The sequence below is a fragment of the Capra hircus genome, chromosome 15, assembly GCF_001704415.2.
Source record: "Capra hircus breed San Clemente chromosome 15, ASM170441v1, whole genome shotgun sequence".
In the NCBI taxonomy this organism is placed as follows: domain Eukaryota; kingdom Metazoa; phylum Chordata; class Mammalia; order Artiodactyla; family Bovidae; genus Capra; species Capra hircus.
The window spans coordinates 48,882,693-48,901,396 of record NC_030822.1 but is presented as its reverse complement, the minus strand read 5'-3'; the positions used below and the strand labels follow the sequence as shown (position 1 = coordinate 48,901,396).

Sequence of the window (18,704 nt, the reverse complement as noted above, 5' to 3'; positions counted from 1 at the left end):
TGCAATGGAGTATGTCTCCCTCCGACACACATTCACTAGGGTTTTCTGGTTTTACTGCATCCATTTCAGTGGCTAATAAAACCACCTGCAATGGCAGAAGCACACACCAGCCAGTGATCAAGCGGTTCAGAAGTTTGTTGGGGAATAAGGGAAATTGCAGTGCCTTGACTTGGATTGTCACTTTCGATTTTTCAAAGTACTTTTAATTATCTTTATTCATTACCGCCATAACCCCAGGATGGCAGCAAGCCACTTTCATATATGAGAGAGCTCAGTGACCTCTGAAAGTTACCCAATAACTTACCTTTATTGATCATTTTCTTCGTGTCAAGCACTGTGTAATCAGCTTTATAGTAGTCCTTTGCTTTTTCCATTAGACTATTATTGAAAATAAATATTTGTAGGTTGTAACATAAGTACATTAACCATCAGAAATCCACTCAGAGCTTCTTAGTGACGTGATAGAAAAGGCTTTTTGTGTTATTACATGACTTAGTGACTAAACAATAACAACAAGCCATATTTTAACTATTTTTAGTAAGCAGTGAGATTTTCCTCACCCTGTATTTGGTTTAAATATTTTTGTTAGTTGTTGTTATTACCTTGTCAGTTTGAAGTAAAGTTTCAGGTTGAGTGTAAGAAAAAAGAAATCCACTCGAGCATTTGTAAAATGTCTTTGAGGAAGGATAGATACTCACCATTACCGTGGGGAATTAAATTCATAGTTCTTAAGACAGAATCTGGAACAATTCTTGACTAAGAAAGCAGAGCTTTCTTCCTTGTGACATCCCATGACCTTTCACTTCTAATACTTACCCAAACCTCAAAGCATTGCCAGTTTCCAGCTAAGGTCTAAGAGGCTTATCTTTTCTTCCATCCTCATTTTTGGCTCTACAAAGACCTCAGGTAACCCCCTTCATTAATAAATATGAGGAATTCTCATTCCTCAGAAATAAGATTAAATCAGTTGGATCCCCTGCTGAAATAATTCACATTTTGTCCTGTCCACACTATGGTCACTATTTTCCTGTTCCTTGGGGAAACAGCAGTAAATTACTGTCCCCACGCCAGCAGGCGTCATCCCTATGCCCTGGAAAGAGAGCAGGTTACTGCCAACATGGGTGAAATGACTTTCCTCACATACCACCCAGCCCCTCCCAGGCCGTGTCTTCAGTCCATCCCCCCTTAAGTGCATCCTACAGTTCTTCCCAAGCTTATTCACACATGCCCCATCAGTAGTATGAACAGAAGGATGAATGCCAACCTTGGGGTCAGGACGTGGTTCACATTCCAGAGTTTCTTTTCCTCTACAGAAAATCAAAAGGTAACCATTTTGTGTTTGAGGGAGGGGAGTGGGGTTAAGCATCTAATTCTGTAAATTAGTTGTGAAATTCACCCATCAAGCATGTAAGAGGCATAGTCCCTAGAGTCAATTTCCCTCTGAAAGTAATTATATCAAGTGAGCAGTTCTTTTAAAGCAAGTGGTGGTACCCAAATGATTGAAGAAACATGGTGATGGGCAGAGAGACAAGGACCAAGAGCCAGGGTATTGTAAGTCAAGCAGGCACAGCTGCTAGATCCATATCACCTTGAACAGGAGGGAGGAGATGCTAAAAGGTGGATTCAGGCTGGTAACTAATATACAAGCCTCATCCATGGGTAACAAGACCCGCCTAAGTGTAGAAAGCTGCCCCAATGGAGCTGGGTGGGAAGCGCCAAGACAAAAAATGAAATACACACCAGTTGGATAGGGCATTAGAACAGGACCCTGATGACTGGGGAAGGTAGCAGAAAGGGGGTGTGGAGCTTTGGATCTGGAGTATTAGAGGAACAAGTCATACTTTGGTGTGGGACTCAGGGCAGAAGCCTACTCTTCTAGCCTGGACCAGAGTAGGCTGGGGAGTAGAGAGTGTACCGGGAAGAATACTGTTCCAGGGATACTACCTGAGTACCCAGAGATGTGGGCTCCAGTCTAGTTGGTGGTTGGAAACCTGCCTGACTCTGAGAACAGCACGTGGGTCCTGCAGGTGTGGCTGGAAGCATGCTGCTGATGGGAGCGAGAAAGCTGTGACGGTCCCATCCTCATCAGGACCCATTCAAACGTGGAAGCCATTCACAGGTTCAGCTTCAAGGCAAGAACTGATCAAAAGGAACTGGATCCCAGCATCTCCCAACTCTTCACTTATACAAATCGTATACGTTACCGTGTGGTTTCCCCTGCAGTGACTCCTGGGCCATACAAAGAGGCCTTTTGTCAAGAGTGCTGGGGGCATTCCTGGGAGACCAGGTGCTATGAACGGTATTGGAACTGGATGACAAGGAAAGAGGAGCAGAAAGACTTTGCTTCTGAACAGCAAGGCACATCTTCAGCGAGCCTCGTGTTCCTCCCTGTTCCCCAGGCTGTTATGGGATTCAGAAGGTTGCTTCCTAGGAGAGAGATGCTTGCTATGAGAATGTTATTTAACTGAGAGCGGGTTTCCTTTAATTGGAATAGCATCCTTCCTCTCCAGACAGTAAACCCAAGTTCACAGAAGGGCAGTTTTGAGGAGGACATTGTCAGAAGCCATCCAGGATGGAGGATAACTTTACAGGCATCAAGTTCAGCCTCAGGTTCAAGTCCCTGCTCTTAAGAGTTCTAATGATGTAAACAGGTCATCTGTAGCCTTTCCAAACCTTCTTTTTGTCATCCATAAACTCAGAATTTGCAGAAGTGTTGCTAGATGGGATGTGTTCAAAGAACACAGGTGCTTTGCACAGAGGCTGACACATGGGAACCTCTCAGTAAATCTTAGCAGCAATGCCTGCTGATGAAGATGTCATGAGAATTCACTTCAAGAACACACTAGCTCCTCCATGCACTAAATACCAACAATAAAAGACAAGGAAGCAGAAAATATCATATAGTTGTACTTTAAAAAAACAAGATAAACATCTCATAGCCCAGAAAACTAAATAGTAAAGGAAGGTGGAAGCAGACAGAAGTGACTGGGATTGAAGACATTCAGGGTCACCAGGATCGGAGGGCCCTACTTTGAACATCCTTTTATATGCCATGTACATTGTGTCATAACTATCATTTATGTCAATAGCCTACTCACCCCAAACACAGAAACCGGGTTCTCCTCGGGCCAGGTGTATATGGTCTCTGTTAAAACTAAGAAAGATTGGTGAAGGGTTATTACCTCACAAACCCAGTGGACCTAACATCTGTTTTTAAAACCTATCCTTAACAACTTGAGGCTCCAGTCCATGGGGTCGCTAAGAGTCGGACATGACTGAGCAACTTCACTTTCACTTTTCACTTTCGTGCATTGGAGAAGGAAATGGCAACCCACTGCAGTGTTCTTGCCTGGAGGAGCCTGGTGGGCTTCCATCTATGGGGTCGCGCAGAGTCAGACATGACTGATGCGACTTAGCAGCAGCAGCATTACCCTGATACCAGATAAGAATACTGCAAGAAAAAAGAACTGCAGGTCAATACTCAACAACAAAACAGTAGCAAACCAAATTCAACAGCACATCAGAAGGATCATATACCATGATCAGCTGGGGTTTATCCCTGGGGTGCAAGGATGGTTCAGTATGTAAAAATCAATAAATAAGATATACCACATTGAGTAGAATAAAAATTATATGATCCTCTCAATAGAGAAAAAGCATTTGACAAAATATACCATCTTTTCATGATAAAAATGTTCAAAGGATTGGGTACAGAAGGGACATATGTAAACATAATGAAAGCCATATATGGCAAGCCCACAGCTAACATACTCAACAGTGAAAGATTGAAAGCTTTCCTTTAAGATCAGGAACAGGACAAGGATGGCCCCTCTCACCACTGCTGTTCAACACAGTTCTAGAAGTTCTAGCCAGAGCAGTTAGGCAAGATAAAGAAAGAAAAGGCATGCAAGTTGGAAAGAAATAAAACTCTGTTTGCAGATGATGTGATGTTATGTATACAAAATCCTAGAACTGTCAGAACTAATCAACAAATTTCAGTGAAGTTGCAGGATACAAAATCAACATACGAAAGTCAGTGATGAACAAAAGGAAATTCAGAATGTATCAAAGACCTAAATGTAAAGCCAGACACTTTAACACTCTTAGAGGAAAACATAGGCAGAACATTCTTTGACACAAATCTCAGCAATATCTTTTTTAATCCACCTCCTGGAATAATGAAAATAAAAACAGAATAAAGATGTGATACATATATACAATGGAATATTACTCGGCCGTAAAAAGAACAAAATAATGCCATTTGCAGCAACATGGATGGACCTAGAGATTATTCTCACACTAAGTGAAGCTCCTCTGTCTGTGGGATTCTCCAGGCAAGAATACTGGAATGGGTTGCCATGCCCTTCTCCAGGGAATCCTCCCAACCCAGGGAATAAACCTGTGCTCCTGCATTGCAGGCGGATTCTTGACCATCTGAGCCACCATAGAAGCCCCCAAAGTCAGTCAAAGAAAGATATCATATGATATCATTCATATGTGGAATCTGATTTTTTTAATGGTATAAATGAACTTATTTATAAAATAGAAATAGAGACCTTGAAAACAAACTTACGGTTACCAAATGAGAAACAGGGTGTAGGGGAAGGGGGGCAGGGAGGGATAAATTAGGAGCTTGGGATTAACATATATACACTACTCTATATAAAATAGATAACCAGCAAGGACCTACTGTATAGCACAGGGAACTCAATATTCTGTAATAGTATGTAAGAAAGAATCTGAAAAGGAATGAATATATGTATACCTAAATCACTATACACCTTCAACTAACACTGTAAATCAACTATATGCCAATAAAAAACAATACATTTTTAAAAGTCAACTAACAATTTCAACAACAACAAAAAGTCAGCTGTATTTTTATACACTAACCTCGCTCATATGAAATAGAAATAAACCCATTCACAATAGCACCAAAAACAGTAAAATACTTAGGAATAAATTTAACCAAGGAGGTGGAAAGATCTGTACTCTCAAAACTACAAAACTTAGGTAAAAATTGAAGAAGATACAAAGGTGTGTCCTATACTCTTTGATCAGAAAAAATAATATTGTTAAAATGTCCATACTCCCCAAAGCCATCTATAGATCAAACATAATTCCTATCAAAATTCTAATGGTATTTTTCACAGAAATAGAAACAATCCTAAAATTTGTATGGAACCACAATAGATGTTAATAGCCAAAATAAACCTGAAATCACAGTTCAAGATTTCAAGTTATGCTACAAAGCTGTCGTAACTGGCATAAAAATAGACACACTGACCAATGGAACAGAATTGAGAGCCCAGAAATAACCCTCTAATATTTGACAAGGGAGCCAAGAATACTTGATGGAGAGAGGGTAGACTTCAATAAATGATGCTGAGGGTCTCCCTGGTGGCCCAGTGGTTAAAGATTCACCAGCACAGGGAAGGTTGGTTTTGATCCCTGCTCCGGAGCATTCCACATGCCTTGGAGCAACTAAGCCTGTGTGCCACTACTGCTGGGCCCAGGTGTCACAGCTGCTGAAGTCCGTGCACCCAGAGCCTGTGCTCTGAAACGAGAAGCCACAGCGATGGGAAGCCCATGCACCGCAACTAGGGAAGAGCCTGCACACAGCAACCAAGGCCCAGTGCAGCCAACCTTTTTTAAAGGTGACGTTGGGAAAACTGGATAACCACATACAGAAGAATGAAATTGGACCCCTATCTTACACCACTCTCAAAAATTAACTCAAAATGGATTAAATTATGGCAGAAAGTGAAGAGGAACTAAAAAGCCTCTTGATGAAAGTGAAAGAGGAGAGCGAAAAAGTTGGCTTAAAGCTCAGCATTCAGAAAACGAAGATCATGGCATCTGGTCCCATCACGTCATGGGAAATAGATGGGGAAACAGTGGAAACAGTGTCAGACTTTATTTCTTGGGGCTCCAAAATCACTGCAGATGGTGACTGCAGCCATGAAATGAAAAGACGCTTACTCCTTGGACGAAAAGTTATGGGCAACCTAGATAGTATATTCAAAAGCAGAGACGTTACTTTGCTGACTAAGGTCCGTCTAGTCAAGGCTACGGTTTTTCCAGTGGTCATGTATGGATGTGAGAGTTGGACTGTGAAGAAGGCTGAGTGCCGAAGAATGGATGCTTTTGAACTGTGGTGTTGGAGAAGACTCTTGAGAGTCCCTTGGACTGCAAGGAGATCCAACCAGTCCATCCTAAAGGAAATCAGTCCTGAATGTTCATTGGAAGGACTGATGCTGAAGCTGAAACTCCAGTACTTTGGGCACCTGATGCAAAGAACCGACTCATTGGAAAAGACTCTGATGCTGGGAGGGATTGGGGGCAGGAGGAGAGGGGGACAACAGAGGATGAGATGGCTGGATGGCATCACTGAATCGATGGACATGAGTCTGGGTGAACTCTGGGAGTTGGTGATGGACAGGGAGGCCTGGCGTGCTGCGATTCATGGGGTCGCAAAGAGTTGGACACGACTGAGTGACTGAACTGAACTGAACCATAAAACACCTGAAGAAAACATGGGAAAAGCTTTTTGACAATGATTTTTTTAGGTATGATACCAAAAGTGTAAGAAATGAAAAACAAAATAAGGAAGACTACATCAGACTAAAAACCTTCTATAAAGCAGAAGAAACAACAATATGAAAAGGCAACCTACAGGATAGACGATATCTGTAAAATATGTACCTGATAAGATACAGAATAGGATAAGATACTTGGAGATCATATACCTGATATTGTCACATACTTAACGTCCAAAATATGTGGACAATTGATGCAACTCAATAGCTAAAACACAATCTAATTAAAAAGCGGGCAGAAGAACTGAATAGATATTTTTTCCCAGAGAAGACATACAAATGACCAAGAAGTACATGAAAAGACATTCATCATCATTAATCATCAGGAAAAATGCAAATCAAAACCACAGAGAGATCTCACACCTGTTAGAACAGCTGTCGTCAAAAAAAAAAAAAAAAGATGGTAAGTGGTGGCGAGGAGATGGGGAAAAGGGAGCCTTGTGCACTGTTAGTGGCAGTGTCAGCTAGGACAGCCACTATGGAAAACACTATGGAGGGCCCACAAAAAATAAAAAATAGAACTACCATATGACCCAGCAATCTCACTTCTGGGTTATATCCAAAGGAACTGAAAACGAGATCTCCCAGAAAGAGTTCGACATATCACATGTGGGAAACCCAAAAGAGCCAGACTCAGACAGACAGAGTAGCAGGAACCCCACAGACAGCCCACGTGACCGCAGGGAGAGGTTGCTCAAAGGGGCGCAGACTTAGAGTTGCCAGATGAAGAGTCTGGGGATCTGGTGTGCAGCACTGTGGCCAGAGTTAGCAGCACTGTATTATATACTTGAAAGTTGCTAGGAGAGTAAATGTTCTCACCATAAAAAAGAAAATGGCAATTATGTGACATGATGGAGGTGTCAGCTCAGACATGAGATCCCCAGAATGTATTCATCTTATAACTTAGGTTTGTGCCTCTTTGTTTTGAATGTATATTTGTATCAAATCAGTATATTGTACACCTTAAACTTAGACCACATTACTGCTTATATATCCTGTGTAAGCCTACAGAGGCTTGGGAAATCTCTGATTACTTAAATAGATAAAGAGATCTAACCTCTGCTTTGCTTCCTCTTACATGGGTGACCTAGGACAGATTGCCAGTAAAGGCAGCTCAGCTGCTCCGGGCTGTCCTGCAAGGGAAAGCTGCTCCGAATGGCTCATTTTTCAGCTGGTCACTTTGACGCCATGCACACACGGCGTTCATTTCTGTACATCCTGCACATTTGAACCCCACTTCTGCAGAGTAGAAATACTCTTTCCTATGCCTCCATCCTTTCTAGGGAAATGGATAAACAGAAACATGGGAACTTTCGAAAGGTCTTGAAATAAAGCTGAGAGTAATGTGAGTTGCTTTGTCTTGAGATCAAAATGTTTTCAATGCCTTGGTTCATTTTTCTATTGCAGACCTCACATTCCAGTCAGCAAATTAGTGGTTTCAGAATCCTATGACACCTATATCAGTAGAAGTTTCCAAGTAACAAAGGAAATCATAAGTGAATGTAAAAGTAAAGGTAGGTGTTACCTTGGACTCCATACTTAAACCTGTGATCATTTCTCCATCACGGTTAGTCCGCTATTCAGGATGGCTCAGCATGCTTTCTCAAACTCATTTAATAGGAAAGAAAAATATGTCTAGGCCCTCTAGTAGATACTTTCATGTAAAATTTGTCATATTCTGAGTACTTCAAATGCTGGATATTCCATGGAAATACATCAGACTTAGTTGTGATTTGAAATAACAGAATTTTGTATCTCAGCTATATATCTTGCACTCTCAGAAGGAGGTTCCCTATTATAATTTCCATAAATTCTTCAGCATAACACAGTTTTGCCTGTAATTTGACCCAGGAGCATGAACACACCTACACAAACACGCCTACCATCATTGCTGCCACCGAGAGCAGTGTTCTATACAACTCAAGTCTGCCACTGAATTTTATAGTCCTTGAACTCAGTATTTAATGATATGTAAGATTACAGTATTTTAAGTAAAGAGGGCAGGTTACAAAAGAGTCTGCCCATTTCCAGCCCCCCCACCAAAAAAAAAAAGTTAAAAATATTCATCTTCATAGAGCAAAGGCTGGATTTACATATACCAGAACATTAACGGTGGGGAGGGTTAACAGTATTGTGGATGGTCCCCACATTTCAGTTACCACTTATAAGCCACTCACTCCATTACCACCCCTGTAGGACCACCCATTCCCCCTGTAAGGAAACCCAGCATGTTCTGTCAACCAGAAAGCCTCATGTGCTCACCGTTCTACGAGTGGCAGCATTGAAAACTGCATTAGAGGTGATAGCAGAGAGCCCTGCAGACTTAGAATGGTACTGTGTCTTGATTGAGGTGGTGGTTACAAAATGCTGCACGTGTGATCGACTTGGGAACCTGGTAAAATCTGAATAAAGCTATGTGGACTGTTCCAGTGTTCATTTCCTAGTTGGGATAGTATACTCTAGTTAGGCAAGATGTTGTTATGGGAAGAAGTGGGGTCAAGAATACTTGGGACCTCCCTGGCGTGTGCATGTGTACATACGTACATATTGATAGTATATATACACAGTGTATATAAAATATACATGCACATATATAATATGTAAAATATATATTTGTAACCTGTGCATCAAATTACTTTAAGATTAAAAGTGTTTGTTTTTTTAATGACATCAGCCTGCCTTAACAATACAAAGCATCAAAATATTGCTTGGCCAGATTGTCTTATTTCTTGAGAATGTTTGCCCCTCCCTGGAAAACTTGACTTTAGTACTTACAAGGTTTACACGCGTCTTTATAGAAACAGATTTTCCAGTCCTTGTTTTTTTGCCCCCAGGAAATAACATCCTGATTGTGGCTCACGCATCTTCCCTGGAAGCATGTACCTGCCAACTACAAGGCCTATCACCTCAGAACTCCAAGGACTTTGTACAGATGGTCCGAAAGGTAATCCCCATTTGCATTTCAGGGGCCTGTGGTGCCTTACAGTTTCAGAATGGTGCAGTGCTGACTGATAGCAAAGTTCTCTGGAGCTGGGAAGGTGATACCTTGGTTCACTCAACCGAGATTTATTGAGTGGGACTCTTTAAGGCACTTTATCCGGCCTTGGGTAAGAGAAAAAGATGTGTTTGAGCTAGATCTAGCTTCTAAGAGCTAAAATTTAGTAAGGAGCTAAGAATTATAAGCAAATTGTCTGGATTTCCCTGTGGGACGGTGGATTGGACAAAGAAGAGGTTTGTGGGCCAAATCAGACAGCTCAGCTGGAAGGGAGGTCCTGGCGGGTAGGCCAAAGGAAGCAGTGAGTCAAAATGAGGAGGCTGAAAGGCAAACCTGGGAATAAGGCAGCAAGACAGAAAATCCACCAGGCTGACTAGCACATCTGGATTTCTCCTCCTCCTGTCTGTGGAAGGTTTTCCATCAGCCATCCTCCCACACATGCTTCCCTCCAGCCTGAGTTACATGCTTCCTGTGTCTGTCCCCAGAGAAACCGATTCAAACTTGATTGAAATTCTTTTCTCATTTTTAAAAAGCTTGTTCATGTGTCATTCCTTCCTGTTAGTCTGTAAGCTGCTTGAGGGCAGAGACTTTTGTCTTATTCATAAATGCAACTCTGGACAGACAGACAGGCACAAATAAGTTTTGAAATGCCATGCCTACTGAAGGTAGGAAGGACAGAGCTTCAGTTTTGAACATTAGATACACATGCCAAAAAAAAAATGATAAGACATAAAGCAGGATGAAACATTTTTAAAACTCGAATAATCTTTCCCATTGTCCGAGTATAATTTCAGAAACTTTTGAGCTGCATTTTCTGCCTGGCTTGCAATCGAGAATGAACTCTTAGCACCTTAGCTTTATGCGTGATTGCTTTTGTCTCCCACGCTATTAAAAAAGCATCTATAAACAGTTACTTATCTATACTAGGAGAGCCCACCATTTAACGAATCCCTTCCAAAGACTCCTCTTGCATTGTAAATAGTCTTCCTTCTAACTGATCAGTTGTATCCATTTCATTTTCTTTAGTGATATTTTGGAGGGGATACTTGCCTGCAAAGCCACTATTCATGCCTTTGAATTTTCCTTCTTCCAGGTAAAAAAGTAAACCACTCAATCTCTGTTTTCTATTTTCCCTTTCTTTTCTGTCTTCCTTCAGATCCCCTACTTGGGATTTTGTTCCTGTGAAGAATTAGGAGAAACTGGAATCTGGCAGCTGACAGACCCACCAATCCTCCCTCTGACCCATGGACCAACTGGCGGCTTCAACTGGAGAGAGACCCTGCTACAAGAGTAACCGGGCGAGCAAGCGAGAAGAAAGAGCTTGAGGAAGGCGTGGGGAGAAGGGTCTGTATGTGTGTTTAGTACCAGTGGGGAAGTCTGCACCACATCCTAAGTGGACAAAGAATAATTTAGCATCTTTCAGGCTTTAAAGTTCTTAGGATGAGACTGTGTCAAGAAGAGAAAGACTTGATTCAGGGATAAAATTCATTCTCTCTGGACCCTTTTGAGAATTGTCTTCCTACATCAGGGCACCTGCTACCGCGGAGGGTGTTTTCTCGCTTCCGTATATGCTAGCTAAGGAGCCTGGGTCTTCGCAGAGGGAGCCACCAGCCCACCCTCAGGAAGGATGCAGGAAGGTCCAGCTGGAGGGACTCTAAGCTGCCAGGCTGGGGATGGGATTTTCTTCTAGACTCCGTGCTCCAGTGAAAGCCAAGCTGCAGGATTCCTTCGAGATTACTAGAAAACATGTGGCTTCCCATCAATTCCAACGCTCAGTGCGACCCACACACTAGTGCTGCTGGCTCAAGACACCTGCTCGGGGACCCTAACCTTTACGCTGGTACCACCCATCACATTTTCTCTACAGCTGACTGCAGCTTTTTGCTACAGTCCTACCCTCTTGCTTCTGTCTGTGAAATGGAGAGAGAAAGCATTTTTTGCTCTCCAAAGCACTTTTGGATACTCAGGAGGAAGATAAGATGCACGTATGAAGCATTCAATTGTAGGCGCAACAAACTTGTAAAACATCAAGTGACTTGGAGTGACTCGCGTTGTAGCCTAACAAGCCACAGCACTTCTGAATCATTTGCGATTTGCTCGCCTTTGCCCCAAGAGTCTAGACCATGTTAACCAGTTAAGCATGTTGACATTTTCAAAAGATGTATGTCAGGTACATCCTTTGAGTCAGCAAGAAGCTCATTCTTGTGCAATATGGACATCTTCCCAAACCATACCAAGGGTCAGGTCATCATACACTTGCAGTACTTGTCAGCCAGAACAGAACATTCACAAGCGGCGTCCATCACAGCCAGGGACGTACTGCGAAGTCAGGGAACGGACTTAAATGATGACAATCACGACCGCACTGCTGCTTGTGCTGTTGTGTTGGTTGGTTGGTTTTGCTAAGGTAATTTAAAATAGGTAGGCAGGGCTACTTGAGGAAAGTCGGGAGAGCCACATCCCGTGGTAGCTCGTCACACCTGCTTCCTGAATTTAGAGGGAGTTTATTTAAAAGAAAAATAAACGACAATCAAACCAAAACATCAGTTATTGATGTCTAGTTAATTGTGTGACTAGCTGGCTGTCGATGGTAGCAGACAATGGTCTGGCACGGTGTAGTTCACTCTGTAGGATATACCTGCAAAATGAAATCCCAGCCATTTGAAGAGAACATTCATGTAAAACAGATCAATGTATATTGTAGCATTAAATAAGCTTCAAAACCCAAATGCAGAAAACACATGGTATATAAAAACAGATCTGTGCTCCTATTTGGAACCAGAATTTGATGATCCTTGAAAACAGGAGGAGGTGAAAGGATGCTGGCTACGTATGTTAATTAGCAAGAGGATCACTGTTGGGTTTGAGTCACTTAGAGAAAGATGTCATGAATTTTATATTTTAAGAAACAAATCTTTGATTTCTTCCAGCACTGCACACTGATCCATCTTCTGGATCTAGAAGTAACTGTGCTGACATGATTGATTAAAAGTTTTCAGCTCAAAATGGGGGGAGTGCATTAAAGGTGTTAAAAGTCACATTATGGCCAGTCATTCTTTTATTTGTAATGAGGTAAATCCACTGTCACCAGATCTGTAATGTTTATTAGATTCTCCACAAACTCTCACGGACTTTCGGTGCTCAGAATAATGCTTGAACATCTCATATCCTATTTCCTTGAAAAGTGTAGCAGTGTGTGCTGGGCAGGATCTGTACTTGTACAGAAGAAAGTTCAGACTTACCCTCTCTCTCCCTCTCCGTGGACTTAGGCCTTTGATGACCTGACAGGTTGGTTTAGGTGGGCTGCAGTCCTATGTGTGAGCAAAGGAAGGCAGAAATCTGAAATAATTCTCTGAATAATTTTAGGTGGAAAACCTTGAGTGAAAGAGTTAATTCCTCTGTTGACCCAGATTGTTGATCAGAATGGCCTGAATGATCTCAATTCACATGAAATTCTCCTTTTCCACATATACCTACTTGAAAAACTAAACTCGGACGACCCCATTTGAGAAATTCTTTGGAAATTACATTGCATCTATGTATATACGAAAGAGAAAAGACAACTGTATTATGTGATTTCATATCCATTTAAAATTCTCAGTTGCTATCTATCACAACTCAAAGTTCAGGCTGGTTCTTTTTGATCTGAGGCTGATGCTTATTAACAAATATTTTGAGGGGTTAGGAGAAAGGAGGAAGGGGAGATGGAAGGAAATGCCAGACAGAAGCAGCAAATGGTTGCTTGTAAGAGGAAATTTTTTTTTTTTAATGTAGAAAGTTATCTGAAATAGACAGATGAAATTAAAGGATTTAATCTGGGCTTGAAAGTCTGAAACAGTCGGCTTCTCTCACACGTGTGCCACACCATCCTGCTGACAACCCAGTATTATTCACAGATAGACTTTGGTTTCAGTGATTTTAAAATGCCACGTCGATTCCTCTGTGGACTAGAATAATTGGCACATTTTAATGCAGAAGCTTGGGGTTTCATTTTCCCAGGCTCCTTCTCTCACTGCAGTGGCAGCTAGGAGCACATGCCTTCACCCTAGCAAGGAGTTCAGAGTACGGTGTTTTCCATTACATTTAGATTCTTAGAATCTGAATGGCTGATTAAATGGCCATCTGATGGCTGAAAGAGGGGGTATTTTTCACCCTGTACTGAAAGGCTTGGAGGAGTTTCTAGTTTTTATTTTCATTATACTTTAACCAAAGAATTATTTTAAAGTAACCTTATATTTGAAAGATGATTTTGCAAAAAATAAAATAAAAATAAAAAATATCTTCTGGAGTGATGTCAGTTTGGTAAATCACTGTTGATAATTTTCTTGCATTTTAGGCTGATGTGGTCGTTTCCTGTCAGTGGAATCTGAAATGCATATAGATTGTCATCCAGTTGTGCTTAGTATTATCATAAATGTATCTTTTCCACTCAACTAGCTGTGTTCATATTAAACCAAGTCTCTTATTTCAGTCACCTACTGTCATCAGGACTAATTGAAAAACCACAGTCAGAGAAGTTCCTATTTCATTGCCTTTGTAGAAAGGCGGCCCTATGTGATCAACGGGGAGGCATTCCACGTAACCTAGGCACTCGGCAACTCCAGTGTTTAATTTGAAAGCAGTGATGAATCGCTCTTTTGAATGTACTCTTAAGTCACGCGTGTGTCAGAATACAGATGAACCCCCTTTAATTTTCGCAGGCACAGTCACAACTGTGCTGTGTCTGCACCAACTCCTCAGATAATGCGGCTCAGGATTATTTGCATTTAAATTGCAGTCCAGCACGCGTGTGAACGCTCAGAGATGCCGGTGGGGCTGCCTCCCCAGGAGGGATGTGATCTGTAGAGGAGGGTGGGGAAAGAGCAATTTAATGTCTATACTATTTAGCTTAATGTTCACTTTAGAAAGGTGATGCAGGATATTTTGTTAGTGATGGCAGATGCTTTTCATGAAAAACTTTAAGGGAAGGGAGGAAAAACCTCTGTGCAGAAGAAATAATTCGATTTTTAAATACATATAATATTTTGTTCAGTGTATGTAGGTTTAAAATTATGATGGATAGTCAGACTTAATATATAATCAGTTCTTACAATGGTTTTATACTGAACCATTTAGCTGCCATTACACAGAAATTTGAATTTTACAATTGCTCAACTATTCTTGGACTCTGTACAGGATACATATATATATACACACACATATACATATATGTATGTATCTATAATGGGAAACGTACTGGTTCTTCCTTTGGTTACCACTCAAGATGGGAACAGCACCCTGAAGCATTTTGGTTACGCATAGACTATTCTAAACCTGCTGTTAGGGGAGGTGTATTGGTTTCTTTCTCCTTTATAAGGCTATTGTATCATTAACTTTCTGTGTGATTCAGGTGTATTTATTTGTGACAAGGCTTTGTAATTATAAAAAAGGGAACCCACACCTGACTGTATTGCCAACTCCCTTGTAAACTACCTGTGGCGTCTCGTTTCCTGGTCGCGTGCTCTTCTCGACACAGCTCTGGCACCATTGTAATTAGTTCATCCACTCCATTAGCATCTCCATTTAAGTGGTTCCCAGATGATTTAATAAAGAGAAACTGTGTCCTCAGTCGATCCAAAGCAGTCTTATATTACACTGAGTGGTCTCTACTCCTACCATATCTTCAGATGTTACTATGGTCATTATTATTTCGTCAGTGTCCATTAACAACTTATTGACCAAAGACGTGTTATCAATAATATGTCTCGTTGCCCAGATGTTAATGACCAGAGACGTTTCAATATTCACTTACATAACAAATCGCCAACCACAGGTGTTAGTTTCTACAAAAATCCTCCCTGGTCAATAGCATCTTAAGAGTGAGACCCCCTCCCTCAGAGGACCAGAGGGGCACTTGCTGCTGATGGAAACGAAGAGGATGCTCCAACAGCATCATGGGCCTCCAGTCCCTTCTGGTTGGGCATCTCTCTGAGACATCCTGGCTGAAGAGGTGAAATGCCATCCAGGAGTGAAAGAGTGAGCTTGAAAATGGTTCCTCTGCCCCACATGTGAGCCTTCATCCCTCATCCCTACCCATCTGGAGGAGGGGTACCAGGAACAATGCAAAGAGAAAGAATTTGGGTGAGAGAGAGGGCAATTCCAGTTCAAACTGGGATCCACACTATTAAAACCACAGACTCCATTTCTGAAGTCATGATCATCGTATCAATCATAATTGTGTTTCTCTGCTCAGATGCTCAGTCGTGTCCAACTCTTTGCAACCCCATGGACTGTAGCCCGCCAGATTTCCCCTGTTCGTGGGATTTCCCAGGCAAGAACACTGGAGTGGGTTGCCATTTCCTCCTCCAGGGGATCTTCCCAACCCAGGGATCAAACCCACATCTCTTAACATCTCCTGCATTGGCAAGTGGATTATTTTATCACTAGCGCCACCTGGAAAGTAATATGTTGAGCTAATAGGTTTTAAAATAAGCCATATATGCAAACTCATACCCAGAACATGAACACAGGTTTCGCTGGCACCACTAGGACTACCCCGGTAGGGTTGGGCACTTAACAGCTAGTGTTCATATCTGACAGAAGACCAAGTTACGGTTCACCTTGTGGCTAGTTCTTGGCTGTTCTCTGCCTCAGAGATTCCCAAGCTCACTTTGCCCTTTTGTGATATGTGTGAAGGCTGCCTATACATCCACAGAAAATCATTGTGCTTTTAATCAGCAAAAAGGCCTTTTTTTTTTTGAAAGTTGTTTGAGAACCAAAAAGCCATCTTCCTTTGGAAGAAACAGAATACATCATTTTGCCGAAATAAACATGTAAAACCCAGATGGCTTGCTCCTGGCCACGAAAGGATGCCAAGATTTATGTAGCCTGCTGGTTGTCATTGTGTTGATGGAACAATCTGGAAAGTCTTTGTAGCAGTGGAGAGGAACTTGATATTGTACCACAGAAGAAGGCCAAATTCCAGAGTCAGATAGAGCCAGGTTCTGATCCTGCCTCAGCCGCTTTTTAGTTTTTTAGGTCCCTTAAACTCATTTCACCTTTAAAAGTGGGCATATAATAATTCTTTATAGCATATAAGCATATAGCATACTTATGCATGCATGGGCTACTAACTCCAGTATTCTTGGGCTTCCCTTGTGGCTCAGCTGGTAAAGAATCTGCCTGCAATTCAGAAGACCTGGGTTTGATCTCTGGGTTGGGAAGATCCCCTGGAGATGGGAAAGGTTACCTACTCCAGTATTCTGGCCTGGAGAATTCCATGCACTGTACAGTCCATGGGGTCGCAAAGAGTCGGACACAAGTGAGCAACTTTCACTTTCACCTCACTATGCGTGCATGCTAAATCACTTAAGTCATGACCAGCTCTTTGCAACTCCGTGGACTAGCCTGCCGGGTTCCTCTGTCCATGGGATTCTCCAGGCGAGAATACTGGAGTGGGTTGCCATTTCCTCCAGGGGACCTTCCTGACCCAGAGATTAAACCAATGTCCTTCAAGTCTCCTGCACTGGTAGGCAGGTTCTTTACCACTAGTGCCACCTGAGTGTCAAATGGGATAACATAAAATACCTAATACTACATGCTAATAACAAAAGCACTTCTGCTAAGGCCAAGGTAAAATCACAGATCTAGCCATTCCTCTTGTCTATGGGGAGTATGAGGGAAAAGGAATAAAAATGGCCTCATTCATACTGATGTCATTTTCCTATTTGCCCCATAATTTAGCTCCTGTAGTAAAAAGAGTAACAAGTGGGGGTGCTGCTTGAATTCTGTGATTTGTCCAAGAGGCTGCCCTAATGATTTCCATTGGTATAACCGTTTATAATTTTAAAAGCACATTCTCATTTGATCTGCAAAATGATTTTACAAGGTAAGTGAGATCAGGTATTATTAACTTGTATGTGAAAAGATACTGGTGGACCTAGAGATTGTCATACTGGATGAAGTACGTCAGAGAAGAATATCATGTGGCATCTGTTACATGCAGAATCTAAAAGGAAATTATAAAAATGAACTTACATACAAAATAGGAAGAGACTCACAGACTTTCAGAATAAACTTATGCTTGCTGGGGGGAAGGATGGGGGAAGAGATAAGGAGTTTGGGATGGACATATACAAACTATTCAAAATGGATAACCAACAAGGACCTACTGTCTAGTACAGGGAACGCTGCTCAATGTTATGTGGCAGCCTGGATGGGACGGGAGTTTGGGGGAGAATGGATACAAGTACATGTATGGCTGAGTCCCTTCACTGTTCACCTGAAACCATCACAACACTGTTAATTGGCTATACTCCAATATAAAATAGTATTTTTAAAAAGTAGTGCAAAAGTGAAAAGAAAAGAAATATTATACTAAGATCCCGAGGTAGTGAACTTATCCTTCATTCTACAACACTGACTGAATGTGACGTTCCTAGCGGGTGGTGACCATGAAGTACCTTCACGAACATGGCAGGAAGTGGGCAGAAGTGAGGCCGGAGAGCAGGGCAGACCCAGAAGCAGGGTCATGTATACCAGGGCTCAGCAAAGCATGGCCCACAAGCAGAATCTGGCCCACAGCCTGCATCTGTCATAAGCTAAGAATGTTTTTATAATTTTTAGTGGCTGAAAAGCATCAAAAGAATTAGATGTGAAAAGATACATGAACTCCTATGTTCACAGCAGCACTATTTACAAGAGCCAAGACATGGAAACAAGCTAAATGTCCACTGGCAGATTCATGGATACACACGGGTGCATACACACAATGGAATACTACTCGGCCATTAAAAAGAAGACAGTGCCATTTGCAGCAACATGGATGCAACTGGAGATTATCATACTGAGTCAGGCAGAAAGACAAACACCATATAATACCACTTATGCTGCTGCTGCTGCTAAGTCGCTTCAGTCGTGTCTGACTCTGTGCGACCCCATAGACGGCAGCCTAACAGGCTCCCCCGTCCCTGGGATTCTCCAGGCAAGAACACTGGAGTGGGTTGCCATTTCCTTCTCCAATGCATGAAAGTGAAAAGTGAAAGTGAAGAAGCCACTCAGTCGCTTCCGACTCTTAGCAACCCCACGGACTGCAGCCTACCAGGCTCCTCTAAGTGGGATCTAAAACATGG

At 42.0% G+C, this 18,704-nt stretch overlaps 1 protein-coding gene across 1 annotated transcript in view; it reads left to right on the top strand.

The window, feature by feature from the left end:
- UBASH3B (ubiquitin associated and SH3 domain containing B) overlaps positions 1-15,201 on the top strand; it is a 154,658-nt gene extending 139,457 nt beyond the window's left edge. Inside the window, exons 12-14 of the mRNA XM_018059637.1 lie at positions 8,007-8,113; positions 9,434-9,543; positions 10,751-15,201. Coding sequence (XP_017915126.1) covers positions 8,007-8,113; positions 9,434-9,543; positions 10,751-10,888 — 355 coding nt within the window. The 3' untranslated portion in view covers positions 10,889-15,201. The remainder of the gene's footprint in view (positions 1-8,006; positions 8,114-9,433; positions 9,544-10,750) is intronic.